The 21029-nt window shown below is 37.8% G+C and overlaps 1 protein-coding gene across 1 annotated transcript; it reads left to right on the top strand.

The window, feature by feature from the left end:
• Positions 1 to 10708: 10708 nt before the first annotated feature.
• LOC135197477 (tigger transposable element-derived protein 1-like) lies at positions 10709 to 11710 on the top strand. Its single transcript, XM_064224542.1, has one exon. The coding sequence runs from the start codon at positions 10709 to 10711 to the stop codon at positions 11708 to 11710; it is 1002 nt and encodes a 333-aa protein (XP_064080612.1).
• The last annotated feature ends 9319 nt before the right edge of the window (positions 11711 to 21029 follow it).

The raw sequence follows: 21029 nt of genomic DNA, 5'->3' as shown, positions 1-21029 counted from the left end.
AGTCCAAATTTATTCACACCTAGTATTTTCTCTCCTCCCACATTTCAAAACGAACATCCGTTTTATCCACTGTTACCAATTCGCAAAGATATCCAGTTCAAATTATTCTTACCTAGTATTATCTCATCCACATTTCATAGTGACTTCTCTATCCAGTCCAAATTATGGCGACAGAATGTTGTACGATTATCTAAAGTATTTATCTTCCCTCACGGTTTTATCGACCCTAAAATTTTCTTTCAAGCTACAATAATTCTTTAAATTTCTCTGACCGAAATTTGAGTGCTGCGTCATCTGTCGAAGATCCCGATCATCAGTAATGTTTATTAACACATTCGGTTCATCAAACTGAACCGTGTCGCGCAGTTCCGACCAGCATTTAAAATGGGACAATATCCATCTGAGATTTACTGTTAGTGATAATAAAAGATTTGATGTTGGCTATACGGGATTATGTGTCGATTCGTTTGATTTAGAATGAACTGCAGTCCTTAAGTGTATTTCTGTATTTCGTAGTAGTTATTTCAATCTTGCACTTATTCATTCTTAACCACTCGAATAATACCCGATGCTCATGAAAGAGAAGTTACTGACATCGGAAATCGCTCAAGTACAGGACACTTAGTACAGAAGTTTAAACAATGATTAAAAATGGCACAGTTCAAATTATTTATTTCCCAGTTCACAAAAGCTGATTTTTGTTATACATTTATCATCCATATCATTTCATCATGGCATTAAAAAGGGAAATCATTGAGTAAAGGTTAAAAACAAAAGACCGACAAAGCCTGAATTGGGCTTTTGGAGGCTTTGGGAGAATTTTGGCCCGCCTCTTCCTCCGCCATGCTCGGGTGTCTTGGTTCTGCATCGACGGCCTTCGAGGAACTCACACAAGTCAGTGGTATCAGTTAATATTAACATTCCCGGGAACGATTCGCTTGTTAATTCCACGGTGGGAAGTGAACGATCAAGCAGGCCCTCTTCTGGAAAGAACGCCATACAAGTGGTGCAACCAAGGACGTTTTTTTCAAGCCAATGTCTGTCGACGAATGGTCTTTGGGGGGAAGGTCCGATTTTTCCGGTTCAAACATTCATTTGTTGTGATCATATTGAAGTAACCTTGAATCTGTTGTTTATTTATTCTCATTGATTTTATTTTGAAAAAAAGAAACAGATAGGGTTGGTGGAAATCATTATCAGTTTGGTTATGGTGAAGGCACCTTGCCTTGCAAATAATAAAGGGTTTTGATATATTATACCAGTAGATATTATTATATATATATCTCTTAATATATATCTTATATAATATATATATAATATATGTGATGTGTGTTTGTGTGTGTGTGTAATATACTATATATATTCTATATATTATATATATATATATATTCTAATATATATGGTATATGCATGATATGAATTGTGTGTTTAAGTAATTCAAGTAAATGCCCGTTTTTGTTTCTATCTTATTTTGGGTGTTTGCCTTCTAGCTCTCTTTGGGTGTTCACCCTTACTTTCTTTTGGTGTTCGCCCTCTGGCTTTCTTTGGCTGTTCCTCACCCTCTGGACTTTTCTTTTGGCTGTTCGCCTTCTGGTCTCTCTTGGGTTGGTTTCACCCTTGCTTTCTTTGGCTGTTCACCCTCTAGCTTTCTTTGGGTGTTCACCTTTTGGCTCTCTTGGGTGTTCACCCTTGCTTTCTTTGGGTGTTCACCTTCTGGCTCTCTTGGGTGTTCACCCTTGCTTTCTTTGGGTGTTCACCTTCTGGCTCTCTTGGGTGTTCACCCTTGCTTTCTTTGGCTGTTCACCCTCTAGCTTTCTTTGAGTGTTCACCTTCTGGCACTCTTGGGTGTTCACCCTTGCTTTCTTTGGTTGGTTCACCTTGCTGGATCATCTTGGGTGTTTCACCCTTGCTTTTATTCTTTTGGCTGTTGAGCACCTTGCTGGCACTCTTTGGGGTGTTCCCCACCCTTGCCTTTCTTTTGAGTGTTCTGTTCCTCTGGCTTTCTTTGGCTGTTCACCCTCTGACTTTCTTTGGCTGTTCTACACTTGCTTTCTTTGGGTGTTCACCCTATGGCTTTCTTTGACTGTTTACCCTCTAGTTTTCTTTGGGTGTTCACCTTCCGGCTCTCTTAGGGTGTTCATCTTCTGGCTTTCTTTGAGTGTTCACCTTCTGCCTCTCAAGTGGGTCATTTTGGATTTAGGGATGAAGTTGACAGCCCCATACTAATTGTCTCCCTGGTAGTGAGTTGTCACAAGTTGTCTAACTACCAGGTACGTAATCAACTGCTTGGCTCAACAAAGACCTTATATATTTTTCAGGAAACATCGTGTGTTTTCCTTGCCCGGAATTGATTTACAGTAACCTACTAGTAATGAGTAACTGGTAATCTCTGGACCTCTGACCATGGATGAGTTTCCGCTCATTGGACGAGTGGATTTCGCCGCTGGCTACCAATCCGGTTGGTGCCGAAGTTGCGCTTCTTCGGGATCGGCCCCAACCGCGGAACCATAAGAATTTTATTTCGGTGGTGATAGAAATTCAATTTCTCGATAGAATGATGGTTCGGTATCCCACAATAAGCTTTAGGTCCGGTCCGTTTGCTAGGTAACCAATTGGTTTCTGCCACGTATACATAATCTCAATCCTTCGGGCCAGCCCTAGGAGAGCTGTTAATCAGCTCAGTGGTCTGGTAAAACTAAGATATACTTTGGACCAGGATGACCATCGTACAGATTAGCATCATCACCGTCGCCTCCATAGATCTCCACATTCATCTCCAGCTTCCCCTCTCATAGCTCTCCTCGACGTAGCTGTGTGTCTTCCAACCTTCGATGCACCACAGGAGGCCTCCTGACAACTATCTCCCAAGAGGTGTACGAAGGACATATCCAAGTCATCTCCTAGCTGCCATCATTTTCCCATCAACAGATGGGACTTAGAAAATGTCCATTTTGGTGTATTATCATTTCTAATTCTCTCCTGCTATTTGGCTACTAATATTTTTGTTAAGGTTTTAGTCTCAAATCGAACCATGTAATTCACACACACTATATATATATATATATATATATATATATATATATATAGATATATATATATATATCTATAGGAGATAAAAATTATTATATTATAGAGAGAGAGAGAGAGAGAGAGAGAGAGAGAGAGAGAGAGAGAGAGAGAACACATATTTAAATTAATTGATCTGGAAGTTACAAAGTACGTAGATCGCAAACAAGACCCAAATATTTTGAATTGAAAAGTCTGTCCTCCCTTCGAATTATTTACTCATTCTTGTCCGGTGTTGATAGCTATTGCATATATGCCTCCCTGTAACTTTATTCATTCGTCCATTTGTGCCATAGAAAAAGGGGTCTTATGATGTCACATTTATGTGACATCAATTTGTTTTTATGAAAAGACTGTTAGATTTAAAAGAAACCACTATTTAAAGTTTAGTTTTATTACAAATAAAGCAATCATTAAAATAGGAAGTCTCGGAAGGCTAATGATTCCAAAATTTAAAATTAATAAGTCCAGATAATTGATTTATTCTACGAATAAAGTTTTCATTACTTGAGAAGTAATAAATGGTGTCACTAAACCCAAAGATACAATTTGTTCGTTTAGGGAAATCGATTATTGCATGATTTCCATTACGTCAGTTTCTGCCACAGCAGAAACTGTCCGCTTTCGCCAACTCTCCCGACATCGGAGACCATTGACGTTGCGGCGCCAAATTACACAAACAGATTAATCAACAAAAGTAGTTAGTTTACCCTTCTTTCATTTCCAAAAGTTAAGAGAACCCATACAACGACTGCCCTTCTGAATGTAATTCCTTGACGTTATGGGAATCTCTTCTACGGTTCAGCAATTTCACTTTGACGGCTTCGACACAGCATCCTTCTCATCCCGGCGCCCCTCTCTTCATTTCAATCACCAGATCATCTCCTTATGGCTGGGTTATCTGCTCCCTTCATTGATAGCATCTTTCCGATGCCCCCTCTACGAGATCTTGTCAATTTCCTTCTGCCAGATGAATTCATTTTCGATATCTGTTTCTTATTCCTGCCACTTCTTGCGGTCGACTTTACCTGAAATCTAGTTAATATGTCTCATTTGCATCTCTCTCCCTTTTTTTTCATTTCATAGATCCCTTCTCGTCGTAATTCTCTCAAAGATTTCATGTATAATGACATAGCGAGTAAATCGAGAGGCTTCGGTGAATATGTCCGCGGATACGCTCACTTATTCTCGCCTTACACCACTTTAAGAGACGGTGCAAAGTAGGCCTTATGTGTCACTATGAAGCAAAAAAGTCAAACAACAACAATAAAAATCTCATATATATATATATATATATATATATATATATATATATATATCATATATAGTATATAATATATATATAATATGATATATATCTATATATATATATATATATATATATATGTATATATATATCATATATATATATATATATATATATATATATATATATATATATATATATATATCTATATTATATATTTATATATATACACACACACACACACCACACATATATATATATATATATATATATATATATATATATATATAAAAGCTATCTTTACCTAAGTACTCTTTGAGGCTCTTTCAAATAACTTGGGATATTAAGATATTGCACGTTAGATTTCGAAAAATGAACGAGCGAATGAAAGGTCAATCAGATATTGATGCAATGTAGAACTTCAACGTTTTTCAACTGTAACTTATTATTCATAGGGTTGAGCGAAAGTAATTTCTGCTCTCGATATCAAAATGGAGCAAAGAACGTTGAATGATCGCCTGATCGGCAATCCAGCTCTAAGTTTTTCAATGATAACCCCATAAATATTTTGTCAGATGTCCGGTACCCAACCATCAATCAGTACAGTGGGAGCCACGCACCGAAGGGGCGCAGACGAATTTCTATGGAGATATTTTCTTGAAAAAAAAAAAAAAAAAAAAAAAAAAAAAAAAAAAAAAAAAAAAAAAAAAAAAAAAAATTCCTTTAAAACACACACACACACACACACACACACACAGAGGCAGAGATCCAAGCATTTTGGTCTTCATTCAGACATGGTCAAGGATGTCTTAATAAAGACGAAAGCGCTTGGATTTCTGACTATCATTTGCCTGTGGTATTCGCTTATATATATATATTATATATATATATATATATATATATATATATATATATATATATATATATATTATATTATATATATATATATATGTGTGTGTGTGTGTGTGTGTGTGTATGTATGTATGTTTATTTATGAAAATAATGAAAGTACAAAATAAGATTGCTTGGGTTTCATGTGGCGTCTGGTTTTGAGGGCAAAGACGTAGAATTGTTTATATAGCGCATAGTTATATTAAAATTTTCATCATAAACGTTTGTTTAGTATCACAATGACTACAGGCTTTTCTGTGACAGAGCTGACTTTTTAGTCTTGGGGCAAATTAAAAGCAGTATGTTATTGCTCTCATATTATTTACGGCGAACATTTTCAAAAATGTTTTTTCGATCCTTTGGGGCAACTACTTTAGAAACCTACGCGTACACTTATGATGTAAAAGTTTTGTTGCTAAAAAATCTATATTATTTTATTGGATTGGATAATCGCTCACTGACTACACTGTAAAACTAAAAAGAGTAATAGTACAGAAAGTCGTAAGATCTACCGAAAACTGAAAAAGTGAAGTCTAACCGTAGGAGGAAGAGCTCGTGCTGACACAAATAGGCCAACTTAATCCAAAACCGACAACAGCAACTTTTCCAGGTATAATCAGTGCTCGGTGATTGTTGGTCTTTTGTTCTTCTGTACAAACAATGGTTTGCTTTTTAGCTGCCTATACCAGTGGTAGAGGGAAATTAACAAACAATAGACAATGAATGTTGATATGACCGATCAAGCATAACCACTACCGTGAATCGAGCAAATTTTTTGTTTTGCTGAGATGTAGTACAGAAATGTCGTACACTCTTTTCTGTTTAATGCAGAGGCCGACGGGATGAGTAACCAAAAGGAAATATTTACCTTGGGCCGAAAGAAACAAAGTAAATAGATGAAGGTGGAAGCAGAACGATAGGGTACAACCCCAAAGGAACACCAAATTTGTCTGTCTGTTGAATGATGAATGGTTAAAAGAGCCAGTCAGAACTTAACCTGGAAACTCGGCAAAAAAAAAAAAAAAATGTTAAAAAACTTGGCAGTCGGTGAAAATATAGTATTAGATCTTAGCAATTGAGGAAAATTTCTTTGGAAGGTGGTGACAATCGATGGAAAGATATGTTCAAGATTTGGCAGTTGAGGGGGAAATACTTCCAAAGCTTTTCAACTGAGAGTGAAAAATGTTTTCAGAACTTGACAATCAAAGGAGAGATTTCCAGACCTTGGCAGTCAAGGAAAAGCGTTTCAGAACTTGGCAATTTAGGTAAAAAAAAATAATGCTTGAATGATTGCTGATAACTTGCCTATGTTGCCTTACGTACACTGGGAAATTAATGTTCATTTTGTAGTTACTAAAACACTTGTAACTCAAAAGCTTATCAGAGAAAGTCGGGCACTATTATGAACTTCATACGTATAAGTTGAGTAGTTTGAAAAAACCGATATAAATTGTTTTTAAGGGATTTCCTCCTGTGTCTTACTTTAATTGATTTATAGATTTCCGAACAATTTATAATTGAAGCACTTATCTCTTTCAGCTCTAATCATCTGTTTTGTCTGTTATGTTACCTTGATTCTGTATTACTCTTTGAATCGCACACGAGGATTCTTTTGTGTCCATCCTCATTAGTGTTAATATCTTTTTTGGGCTACCCTGTTTTTGTGCAGGATAGTACCAATAGCAGTTAAGTATATCTTAGTTTTACCAGACCATTGAGCTGATTAATAGCTCTCCTAGGGCTGGCCCGAAGGATTAGATATTTTTACGTGGCTAGGAACCAATTGGTCACCTAGCAACGGGACCTACAGCTTATTGTGGGAGCCGAACCACATTTTATCGAGAAATGAATTTCTATCACCAGAAATAATAATGATAACAGTTAATAAGGCTATTAGTTTTTACCCTGTTTGAAAGTAACACAAAATCGTGAATAGACATAATATTATATTCCTGGGACGGGACAGACTTAATGCCCAGTCCATTGTTATAGCCGTCGGTAACAGATGGACAATATCCCGTTCTCTTTGGCAGCAAATATAAGATGGGTCAGTGTGATGAATTAAATGCGTAGTAAAATCTAACATACGACCCCCCATCTTTGATGAATGACGTCCAGTCGCTTCTCGCCTACCAAGTATCAGTGCCACTAAAAGAACATTTTAACGAAATGGGACTGAGCACTGTTACGCAATATTAATAATAATAATATGGTGGGAACAGACCACCTTTCAAACATGTTTTATTGAATATAATGGCAGAATTTAGAGTTTATTTTATACAGAATTCTCTTCATTCTTCTGATGACTCGCTTCTCCGGCACACTGAGATTTCTAAGCAGCTGCTCAATGTTCATCATGCTTTCAGTCATCAACGGAATTTCGGGCTGCTGTTATCAAATGCGGCGGGTCAGGGACAGGCTAAGAGTCGGCAACGGGTATTCAGATGTGTCTCGAAGGTCGGGAACGGGGCGTAGTCGTCAGGGGTCAAACCTCACTTCTTGTTTCTTTCAGGTTTCTAAAGGACGTCGATATGTGGCCGAAGAATCAAGTCATCATTAGAAAAATTGAGAGAATTCTGTATAAAATAAACGCTGTAAAATCTGCCATTATATTCAGTAAAATAATAATAATAATAATAATAATAATAATAATAATAATAATAGAATTAATAATAATAATAATAATAATAATAATAATAGTTGGTCATCTGTCGCGGAATTTAGTGTTATATATTGAGAAATGTCAGTAGATTAAAGCGGTCCCCTTTAATGACGCCATAATGTATGTAAAGTAGATCGGACGCGGTATAACTTAATTAATTATTTAAAACTGTTCACACATTGATTATTTCTCTAGATGAATTGTATAATGCAGAGTATTCTATGTAATGTATTTTTTCTAAATGTAGCAAGAGCAATACTTCCCATAAAATCTTTCGAAAATAAATACAGCTCAAGAAAATTTTAGTATTTATTATGTGTATATATATATATATATATATATATATATATATAATATCTATATATATATAAATATATGTATATGTATTATATATATATATATATATATATATATATATATATATATATATATATTATATATATATATATATATATATCCTAACTGTAATATATGTAATACTTCTGCTTCATTTCCCTACAAATCTTTCGAAAATAAATTCAGCCCAAGAAAAGTTCAGTGGTACGTCGACATACGAAAGTCCCAGCTTACGAAAAATTCAAGTTACGAAAGCAAATACGAAGATTTTTTTAGCTCTACATACGAAAATAATTCCTGTTACGAAAGGTTGTTGCTGTAAAGTCCCGAGATTCACCCGCACCGCCGAGAACAATTTTAAAACTCGCGCTCCGCCAACTGAGTAGACTCGCCACCATCCTTCCACTCTCCCATTTCTTCCTGATGCTAGTCACCGCCATAAGATCCTGCTCTCCTATTGGTCAGCATCTCTCCCATTGTGCTCTATGTAAAGGCGTTCTTCTTCAGCCATTGCTTCGCACCAGCGTTATCGTATGCACGCGGAATTTGTTCGTTCACATATACGATTTCATTTGTTAACGTAAATTCGTGTTAGTGATTTTGTTGTACTACTTTATCGTGTTGTGTGAGAGCTTAATTAATATGCTACATAACTTAATTACGTACAGTATAGTCGTTGGTCCCAAGAAAGTTGCTGAAGTTCACGGAAAGACGAGGATGCTTTCTATGCAGACAAAAATGGAGATTATCAAGAAGTAGGAAGCTGGCATGCAGTTGAGTGTGATCGCTAAGGAGTACGGCCGAAATCCGTCGATGATAGGCACCATCCTTAAGCAGAAGGAAGCCATCAAAGCAGCTACACCTTCCAAGGGCGTGACTATTTTGTCTATCAAAAGGAGCCACGTGCATGATAAGATGGAGAGGCTGCTTCTTCTATGGATTGAGGACAAAGAAATCGCTGGTGATACGATAACGAAGACGCCAATCTGCCAGAAAGCCAGCGCTATTTTCAGCGATTTGATTGCCCAGGCTGAAGATGATGGAGGAGAAGGGACATCGACGGCAACCCCAGACTTCAAGGCTTCTCAGGGGTGGTTTAATAAATTCTGTAAACGGACTGGCATCCATTCAGTGAAGAAATTGAAATTTTGTAAAAAAAAACGTAAAGTATCAAAAAGTAAAAAAAAATGTAAAAATCATAAAAAGAAAAAAAAAAAAATGTAATTTTAAGTTTTTTGTAAAGCTAAGTGTTAACGTTTTGTGCCATTTGTTAATGTGCTTCATAAAGTTTAGTGTTAATGTTTCCTGACATTTTTTAATGTGTTTCGTAAAGTTAAGTGCACGTACAAGTTTTCGGCCATTTGTCCTCCTCCTCTGTCGCCACTTTCGGAGATAGCCTCACTCGAAAGGTAAGGTTCCACATTTTACTACATATGTATGTATGTACGTACAGTATTTTTTGTATTCCATGTATACAAATACACTTTATTTATAGGTATGTAGTACATATTTGTAGTATATATGTAGTTTAAGTTAGGTATTGAATGGTCCAAATTGTTGTATTTCATTGTTTATTGGTCAATTTAGCTTTATTATAAAATTTACTGGGTTGTTTTTATAGGGCTTGGAATGAATTAGGCAATTTACATGTAAAATGCGGTTCAAGATACAAAAAACTCAGGTTACGAAGGCCACCTCGGAACGGATTAATTTCGTATCCTGAGGAACCACTGTATTATATATATATATATATATATATATATATATATATATATATATATATATATATATATATATATACACACACACACAGTAATCCCTCGCCACTTTGCGGTTCAAGTTTCGCGGCCCAGTGCATTGCTGATTTCTAAAAAATATTCATCGAAAAATAAAGATTAAAAAATAACGCCATATCGACAGCCGTATTGCGGAAAGCATCATTGTTTCATCGTGATGCGCGAGAGAAACGGTTTCCCAGGATGAAACAAAGAGAGAAGCTCTCTCAGAGGCTTTGTACATACCCACGGGCACTCAGACAAGGCACGTGATTGGTTCCTGGCACGAGATCAACGAATGAGAGCACTAGTGGACGTATTCCGTGAGCTGATTGGCTACGCATCATCGCATCCTCTCCCAGCTTCTTCCCTTATGTATCTCGCCACTCTCGTTCACGCTGTCAACTGTGTCTCACATATCTTAGTGTTGTGTTCGAAATTAACTTTTCGTTAAGCCCTTACAATGCCTCCTAAGCTCCGTGCCCCTGCGAAAGATTCCCCTAGTGAGCCCAAGAGGAAGAGGAAGATGATGACCATCAGTGAAAAGGTCAAACTTTTACATATGTTAAAACAGGGCAGAAGTTATGCCACGGTGGCACGCCATTATGGAGTGAATGAATCGACAGTGCGCTGCATAAAAAAAGACGAGCTAACATCCGCAAAACTGCTGCAATAAGCTTCAATAAAGAAGCGAAACGTGTGGTAACTCCGCGTAATAAGAGAATTGTGGAAATGGAAGCTGCATTAGCCTTGTGGGTTGCCGACTGCTGGAAAAAAAACGTGAGTTTGGACACTAATATGATCATGACAAAAGCCAAATCTCTCTATGATCAAACCTTGCCCGATGACGACGACAAAGATGCTGAAGAAGCCATTGAAGATTATCCTGACGAACCTCAAGCCAGTACTAGCTCTGCCACTAGTGATTCACCTCCTCGAAGACGAGGCTTTACAGCCAGCAAAGGCTGGTTTGATAAATTTCAAAAGAGATACGGCCTCAAAAGCGTGCCTTTGTATGGTGAGGCTGCCTCTGCCGATGCCGATGCTGCTCTTCGTTACGTGGAGGATGAGTTTCCTAAGCTCATCAGTGATGGCGGCTACCTCCCTGAGCAAGTTTTTAACATGGACAAGACAGGCCTCTTTTGGAAGAGGATGCCTTCTCATACATTCCTCTTCAAGGATGAAGTGAAGAGGCCAGGCTTCAAGACCCACAAGGACTGTGTCACTCTCATCATGTGTGGCTATGGTGCAGGCTTTATGCTGAAGCCAGGCCTTATTTATAAGGCCAAAAATCCACGGGCCTTAAAAAACAAAAATAAGGCTCTGCTCCCCATGTATTGGATGCATAACTCTAGGGCCTGGATAAAGAAAGCCCTGATCCTCGAATGGTTCCTCCATTGCTTCATTCCCCACATTCCCCAGGTGAAGCTATATCTGGGTCAGAAGGGCCTCCCTTTTAAGGTCCTTCTCTTGATGAACTATGCAGGACGCCATGCAACAGACCTGCAATATGATGGGGTTCAGATCGAGTTTCTGCCCCCTAACACCACATCTCTAATTCAGCCGATGGATCAAGGTGTCATTCGTGCCTTATGGCACTCTACACTCGTTCCACGATGGAGGGCCTCATTGCGGCAGTTGACGACAACGACGAAGGCTTCACCTTGCAAAAGTACTGGTGTAACTACGACATTGCATCAATATCCAGCAAGCATTGTAGGACATGAAAACTGAGCCATTAATTCTTGCTGGAAGAAATTATGGCCTAACGTGGTGCATGACTATGCAGGCTTCGCTCCTGACGAAGTTCATTACTCAGCAGTGGAGAAGGCGGTGAGGCTGGCTCGCATCATCAGGGGTGAAGGCTTAGTCAACATGACGGAAGAAGATGTCAACGGCCTTATCAATGCCCACTTGGACCCACTGACAGAGGAAGACCTTCTTGAGACGACGAAGTCTGCAAGTGAAGAAGAAAGCAAAGAAGAGCAAGACGAAGAAATTGAAGAGCGTGGTCTTACCCTGGAGAACCTGCAACAATTGTGCAACATGGCAAGGGCAATGCAACGATTTGCACAAGACATCGACAATAATATGGTTCGATCTGTCAAGTTTAGCAACCGTGTTGATGGGGTTATGTCCTTGTACAAGGGCATTTTGCAGCAAAAGAAAAAACAATGACATCAACTACCCATCACCATGTTCTTCTCCAAGGTAAAAACCCCAGTTACACCATAGTGCCTCCAGTAGAAGAGCCTCTGAGTGGAGTGGGAGCCTCTTCTCTGCCACCACCAGCCTCTTCGCCTCTCTCAGAAGCAAATGTTGACGATCCAGCACTGATATCTGACAATGAGGCGCTTCCCGAACTGATTTAAAGGCCTCCTTATACCTGTGCAGTAACACCATCATCATCATCATTCATCATCACACCCATCGAACTGCACAGGTCTGTCATTGTCATTGTCGTCATTGTCATCATCATTGTCATCGTCATCATCATTACTGGAGTCAAGTCTCAAGATACTACTGTCACTGGTGAGTGTAGAACACCATAATACATATCGTATGAGAGAGAGAGAAAGAGAGAGTGAATGTATATTAAGGTTTTATAATTAAATAGATTCAAGTAAAATATATATATAAAGTATAAATATACATATTTTAAACATTCTGGTACCCACACACACATATATGGAAATTCCTAGGGGGGCCAATCCTACTTCGCGGATCTTTACCTATTGCGGGGCGGGGGGTGGGGTTCCAGTCCCCATTAACCGCAATAAACGAGGGATCACTGTGTATATATATATATATATATATATATATATATATATATATATATATATATATATATATATATATATATTCTAACTGTAATATAGGTAATACTTCTACTTCATTTCCCTTCAAATCTTTCGAAAATAAATTCAGCTCAAGAAAAGTATTTATTATTTATATTTTTTTTTCTAGCTGTAACATGGGTAATACTTCTACTTCATTTCTCTTCAAATCTTTCGAAAATAAATTCAGCTCACCAAAGGTATTTATATTGTTTGGGAATATGTATGGCCAGAAACTATCTGCGAACCTAGCAAACGTAAACAAGCACCTCACCACTCAACCGTAGCGACGGCACATTGGCTGATCGTTTATTGTAAATACGATGCAGAGCATCACTTCCATTTGGCGGCCATTAATTGTTATCTAATTTACGTGTTAATATTATTCTTTTTTAATGCTTATATACTTCATACATTTCATGAAGTCGGTAGAATAAATTGGGTCTACAGTCTGCGTCCTAAACCATTTAGTTAAAGTCCAAGGCAGTCAAACTGCCCTGTCTTATGTGAGTCCTGAGGCGTTTGAACGTCCCAAAGAAAATGGGAATATGCAAATCGAGGAAAAAAAAAAGGGTAATAGTAATTATTTTCTTCTGTCAGACTAGAGGCGAAAGATACAAGAGGAAATCACAGACTACAATGAAGATATTTTAAAAGTCGTTCTCTCGCTCGTATTTCTTTTGGGACAGTGGGGCCAAGAGGATGGGACGGACATCATTATTTATAACAATGCGTTTTTACTTTACCCGTTAATGATTATTCCTGAATATTAAAAAAACTATAATTTTTGTTTATTTTCCTTGTTGATGAAGGCTCATCTCGTGCGGCCTCGAAAATAACTATAGATTTTTCTCTCCATCATAGCAATATGCTCCCTCGGAGGGACAGAAAGCAACAAGGACATGAAAGCTGGTGACCGTTTCGTTTATTGTTGCACATCCGGGAAGAGCAACGTAAATGAAGAGTGGACATTTATCAGTAGCATTTTATGTTGGCAGAGAGACATGGGTCAGGTCACGGGATGGGTGGGTAGGGGTGGGGGGTTGTTGGCGAATCCCCGTATCTGGTTGTATTTGTAGACTTATTACAATTGTTTGCTCACAAGAGGATTACAATATATTATTACCTTTCTTTGGAGAAGAAGGAAATTAATGAAATATTAGAAGTATAACTCCCCCACCTCTCATTCCCACTCTCCCATCTCTGTCTGACTAGATGGAGATTCGATGATCACTTGATGGGTTTTGAGAGAAGCCTGTGACAACATTTAGTTAATTACGACGTTTGGGCTGACTTCAAGTATCTGTCAGGCGTCTCTTGGTGAGTAGGTTTCAGGTTACTAGTTGAAGAGGAAAGGAATCTTAAAGAACATTTTTTAACCAATTTATTTTGACAATACTGAACCAGTGTCTGTTCATGTTTAGCATGTTTAGTTCTTGAATAATTTTTGTTATTAAGCTTATGCAGATAGATAGAGATAACAAGTATATATGCTCGTATAAGAATTCACGATTTGACGTCATAAGCAAAAATCCCTCCATGAGAAATTTTTAGTAAAGGGCTGTCCTCGCAATTAGTTGGAAAGAAACCATTCCTTTTGATGGATATGGCATTTTTGGAATTTCTTTCTTCTCGGATATCTGACAAGACAACTTCATAAATGACTGCAGTTGATGAATGTTGTTTCACAAGTAATGTTTGAGAACAAGTTGGTTCTCAATTTTAGCCTCAATAGATAACTTACTACTTGCCAGTATCTGTAGAGACTCCATAACTTGTACAGTACAAGAAAAATAGGCGAAATTCTAGTAAAAAATGGGAAATGGAAAATCATTCGACAAGACGATAACTTCATCAACGTAGGTGATGTCAGAAAACAGGGCAAAAATGCATTTGAACCAACTTGACTAGAATAATTATTCTTTCTTATACACAAGGTATGAAGTGCCCTCCAGTTGCTCTTTGGTTTATAACAGGTAGGAGAATACCAGACGAAATAATATGGATAAGCAGTCGTGCGTGTGTGTATTATATATATATATATATATATATATATATATATATATATATATATATATATATGTGTGTGTGTTTGTGTGTGTGTGTGTGTGTGTGTGTGTGTGTGCTTTGGATCTTCATATCACTGAGGTTCGAACTTCTACTCACGCAGCGGAAGACCAGGTTTCTTTGTCCCACTGGAAATGACCAACTTAATCGCATTTCCTAAAAAATCCATTGTGCTTCGCTAATGATACAAACTGTGAATTATGTATCCTGGATTAGTCGACTGCAGTGGGTCGTAGCTAGAGTGGAAAGGGAAGTGGGGCTGGTATTGTTATCAAGAAATGCCCTTCTATGAACCCTCAGGGACCACCACCCATTTGAAAGGGAAAAGAGTGAGAGAGAGAGAGAGGGAGAAAGAGAGAGAGAGAGAGAGAGAGAGAGAGAGAGAGAGAGAGCATTGTCGGTGGGGGGCGGAACTTCATCTTCGAACTTGATGAACTTACTGAAAACCCTGTCTTATTGGATGGTCCATATTTTATTACAATCAGGCACAGTACACACCGTAGTTATCACAATTCTTATAACACGTCTTACCATCCAGAGTTTTGTAATAATACGCAAAACGAGACATTTACAAAAATATTGTATAATTCTTTGCGTTTGTATAAAAGCCAAGCTCATTAATTTTTTAAGTAAAAAAAATAAACAGAAACGTTAAGCTACAGTAAAAAAAAAAAAAAAAAAAATTCACGAACAAAACCATCTGGTATCATCAAGAGTACACAATTTTGAAATTCTGGAAAAATGGATGTTTCAGTGTTTTGTAATGGTTACAGATCTGCATAATGACATGGCTGGCGATGCAAATCGTATCCTCTTTATAATTGCACATTTCATGCCAATTATTCGTTTGAAATGTCAAGTGCGAAAGATGATTTGTCAATATAGGTCAAAGGTAATCTTTGCGAGTGACCCACTGAAGCGTATTTTAAATTGATCTAATTTTCCTCCATTCTTCAACCACTAAGTGACAATCGTATTGGCATTTCAGGCAACTTTTAAAGGAACAGATCAATTTCCAAGGTTCGTTTGCGAACTGGATATAAGATTTCTCTTGAATGGGTGATCAGATTATTACCAGATTTGGCAGAAATATCTAATATGTAGTCTGTGACTTATTTAAATGAGAAAGCCTTGGAGTTTGTCGATTTTCTGCTATTGAAGCTGTGCATAAATAAGACAAGTATTAGTTTCGATCCATGTAAGAGGAGAAATATGATATAAACACCTTACATCATATTCACGTAGGTCGCCAACCAACAAGATGCCTTCCAAGCAACCAAGAAAGCACTGGTTGATGCTATAATTCTTGTTTCCCAACCTTTAATGCGTACTATCATAGAACAAAAAACCAGCAGAACTATCAAACCCCTCAATTTCTTCAATTAGAAACTGGCAGCAGAGAAGAAAATACAGCACTTTCGACAAAGAATTCCTCACTGTACATCTAGCAACCAGACACTTCCAACACACACTTGAGGGTACACCTTTCACCATCCTGACAAATCTGAAACCTCTCGTCCATGCCCTAACCTAAGAACAGTATGCATACTTTGGCCATCCGTGGTGCCCACTGTCAGTAATCACCAAATTGATATGCATTATAAAACTCATTCCTGGCAGTAAAAACCCTAAGATAACACTCGTTTTCAATAATAGAAATGAACAAATTCCAGTTTTGGAGAACTTGCCAGCACCCACAAATAAGACCCTGAAGCTCATGACTACCACACTGCCATAACGAATTTGAAATGTGGGGACATCTCTTTCAGTGCAACAGGTGAAAAATATACTCTGCAACACCAGCATGAGCTGTCCAGGACTACTAGTGCCAAGAGCTCTACACCAGAACATTTTTTTCAGACCATTAAGAAAGTCATTCATGTTAGAAAAATTCATAAGCCACAGAACAAGTAAAGATATAAAAAGCTTTTAAAACAACACATCAAGTGCCAAAGAATCAAGGTGACCAGTCACTCAAAGTCTGGCATGGGGGGATTACCTCTCCTAGATGGACTTAGTGGGAACCCTACCTTCCAAAGGGTCCAGGTACATGGTGGATGTTGTGTTTGATGGGTATCTCATGTTTTTGACTAAGATCTGAGTGGGAAATCCCACATCGAGAAAACACCAAGTGGTGTAGTCCACTGAGTTGTACCAAGAAGATGGTTAGTTCCCTGGGTTCAGTGGAGAGCTGTCACTGGGAAGGAAGAGAGGTCTTTGTGGCAGTGATGGGCGACATTTGTGAGCAATCCAAAGTGCTAAAGGAAATCAGGGCTGAGGAAAGGCTTTTAGACATAATCAACCATGAAATCCTACTTACACTTTCTTTCCATCAGGCGGAGGACGAGGTTTCAGTGGCTATAGGTTGCTGTGTGGATGCAGTTGGCGGCCATTAGTTGAAAATGGGTGTCGATCAGTCATTTGAGGTCGATCTCAAGGCACCTGTGCCAAACAGGAAGTCCCTACCAAAGGTATTGTTGGTGATGTAGAATCTAGTTGCCAGAGGTGTCATAGCAGCCAATATTACTTCTTTGGGTAGTTGCCCAGCTCCTTTTTACTCCAGATGCAACCAGAGATAGTTTCAACCTACTTTGCCAAATTTGTGTTGATGGATACACAATTTGGGTGGTTTGGACCACTGCTTCTGTTGTGACTTATATGATCTTGTTCAGCATTTATCTGTTCACCATTGTCATTGTGGTGATCACTGGTGAATGGCGGAGTCCAAAGGCTCATCAGGCATGGGTAGGCAGCAGCTAGGAGCTCCACGATTAAGAATTGGTAGTTCTTCATAGGTGATCCTTTCTTCTAGAGTGTCCAGTCATTACGGGTGCGGGGAAAAAGAGCTTCTGGGAGGATGCAGTCACTTTTTTTTTTTTTTTTTTTTTTTGCTGTACTGAGACATGTTGGAGGCGGAAGTAGTATATCCCACACTCCAGAACAGACAGATCGTTCAGACATTGGGAAAAGGGCAGACAGAAATTTACACCCACACTTTTGTGAATACCATGTTTTTATCTACTAATAAGGATGACAACCAAGAGCCTTTAAGGAAAACAAGCTAAAGCAAAGTGTAGTAAGTCGTTGATGTTGTGGGGAAGTTTTTTCAATTATTTATATTTGAAAATAAATTCTAAATCCACTGAGTCTTATCAAGAAGAAAGGAAAAGGAGAGAAAGGGAGTTTCGATGAAGCTGTGTATTCATCCGAAGGCACTTATGGAAATTGGAAATAAAACCATTAAGGTATATTGTCACATGGTACTACGGGCGATTTGCCATTATAGATTTGTGCAACGCCATTTATGCTTTGTCTTCATTTTTCAAAGAAAGGAATATTAATAGATTAATTCTCTCTCTCTCTCTCTCTCTCTCTCTCTCTTTCTCTCTGGATTATCCTCTGTCATTTCTCTACCTTTCTATTCAGTACAAACTTTGTTATTAAATAAATAAAAGGCGCAGTAACTCCAAATTCCTGCTGCTTTGTAGGACTGGGTCTACACAGCGAATATCATTATTATGCATCATCTTGAATCCATTCAGTACAGCGAATACTGTTGTTGGCCAGAGAATTGTTTCCTCAACGGCAAGTGAATGAATTTTGTACATATGAATCGACTCTTGCATCAAGGACTTTATCCCTCCTATATAAATATATATATATATATATATATATATATATATTTATATATATATATATATATATCATATATATATATATATATATTATATATATATTATAATATATTAATATATATATATATATATATATATATATATATATTTATATATATATATATATATATATATATATATATATATATATATATATATATATATATATATATATATATATATATTGAACTAGGCATTGGATTCAGATACAATATGATCACGGGGCTCTCATTTATTACTGACCAAATTATTCTGAATTAAATAAAAAAGATTCTTTTTTCCGTGATCACTATTTAATATGGTGAAAATAAATAGGATTTAGTCCCCTCTCTAACCACAGACAAAAGAAAAATGTAAGTTTTTGAAGGGGACCGAATAGTTGAGTCAGATTTTTAAACGCCACCAAAATCCTTGGAGGAATGTGGAATTTATTGTTGGGAGAAAGGAGAAACCCAAATGCAATCTTCGTTAAGATGATATACACGTGAAAAGAAACATTAAAAAGCAATGCATTTTCAGCAAAAGCAAATGAAGAAATTCACAGGCAAATTTCAAAGGCGAATTGAGGATCATTTCACCAGACTTAAAAAATGGATATGGAATGACCTGTGTGGGACGGAATTCAATGACGGCAGCGGATAACAGAAAGCAGGGGAGGGCTTCTCTGTCAATTTCACTGGATGGGAATCGCTAATGAAAATGAATGATTTCACAAGAAAAGACCAGCTAATCTATTACTATGATCCCTGGCCGCTCATTTCCATTCTCTCTTCCTCTTCACATTATATTTGTTTATTGTTTGGACGGATTTTCTTAGCATGGTGTTTTGAGGTGGTTTGGTCACGTTGGAGGAAGGGGAGGATTATAGGCAATCAACAAAGTTATTTACTGCTCAAGGCGATCGATCATCCCTGACTCTGGTGCAAATAATGTCTTTCTGTAGTCAGTCGTTAATAGGAAACGGATCTCTCCTAGATAGCGACCCCCAAGGGTTGTCATGTCACCTGGTATGTATCCACCATTGCGGTGCGTTTAGTACAAGGCCGTTGGGGATTACCGTAAAAATATTAACAATTGACTGTAAATATCATAAAGTTATTGACCCCCTAAGAAATATTAGTCCTAAAACCCTTGGGTGTCACTATCTAGTCAATATATTATATATATAGAATCTGTCCACATATCCCTTTAGAGGCTATGAATCGATGAGGCATAACTAGTCAGTTTCTGACCTGTAGGGCTTTGTGGCATGGCTGATAGCCATATACTTCTTCTCTAAATACTGGTCATAAAAACATACCACGTAATAGTGACTACCATTACCTGTCAGTCACCTTATACTCCTAGAAAGTACTTATAGACTCTTTGTTACTTAATTCTCTTGATGAAGACCACAGGTGTAGCTAATGTGTCATTAAAACGAGCAGTGTTTAAGTTTATTTATGGCTCTCTCATATTTGTGATTCAAGGACACACAAGTCGTAATGGTTGCTTTTGGCTATCGTCGCCATCACCTGGGTGCCTGGGGCTGCAAAAGAAACAATTTATTTCAGCGGCTCGATCAAACATTTGCGACTCAAGGACGTGAAATGCGCACTGCATTTTGCTAATTACGACGTCATTACACTGTAATTACGACCAAAATACCAACAATCACCATGAATCATTACTGCAACGCCGAGTTTGGCAACATCACTAAGTGATGGCGGATGTTTTAATGGATGGTGCATGTCACTATTGCAAGTTGTGATCTGCACAATATAATTACACAAATGGCGACGCCATTATGTCAGCATTGGTCCACAGCGCCAAACTTGGCGATGCGATAACGATTTATGGCGATTTGGTCGTAAGTACGTCGTAATGACGTCGTAATTAGCGAATTTCTGCAGTTACACCCTGAATCGCAAATGTGTGTGCGAGGCATTACATTAACTGTGCATATATGCACTTGATGGCGCGACAGTAATCAAATCAAAGTTTTGCGCTTAAAAACTACAGTTCAGTCTTGCAAAAACTTACTGGATATGAAGCAGAATGTTTGTATAGGCCAAATATGGAACGTAATCTGAGAGGCAATGAATAAGAGACAACCTTCGACTTGGATACGAAAGAAAGTAGTATATCCTTTAATTTTTGTCAAAGCTCCCGTTCACTTCCATTTGCGTCTTCACTTCGCCTTTTCTGTTTGGATTAAACACGCCGTCTGACTTCCTTTTGTGAAGGTCACCTCCCGTCTCCTCTTTATAAGTGGGAACGTGGGAAATAAGACATAGGAGAAAGGAAGTGAACGTTATAATTAAACTATGCGATAAACAGAGAACTACCTACTGTATTCTGTGTACTATTAATTCAAGCCGATTTAGATTTTAACCCAAGAAATTTCTGAATAATGGTATTGATTGCAAATGATACGGAAACTGTTTAATTCAAATTGCTATATGATTTGTTGTCTTCAAAGTATATATAATTTAT

Source organism: Macrobrachium nipponense, chromosome 21 (assembly GCF_015104395.2).
Source record: "Macrobrachium nipponense isolate FS-2020 chromosome 21, ASM1510439v2, whole genome shotgun sequence".
Lineage (NCBI taxonomy): Eukaryota > Metazoa > Arthropoda > Malacostraca > Decapoda > Palaemonidae > Macrobrachium > Macrobrachium nipponense.
Note: the sequence above shows the minus strand (reverse complement) of the source record. Positions and strands in the feature narration are given on the sequence as shown.

Coding starts and splice junctions, on each gene's coding strand:
- LOC135197477 (XM_064224542.1), top strand. CDS start 10,709: ATGGAAGCTGCATTAGCCTTGTGGGTTGCCGACTGCTGGAAAAAAAAC.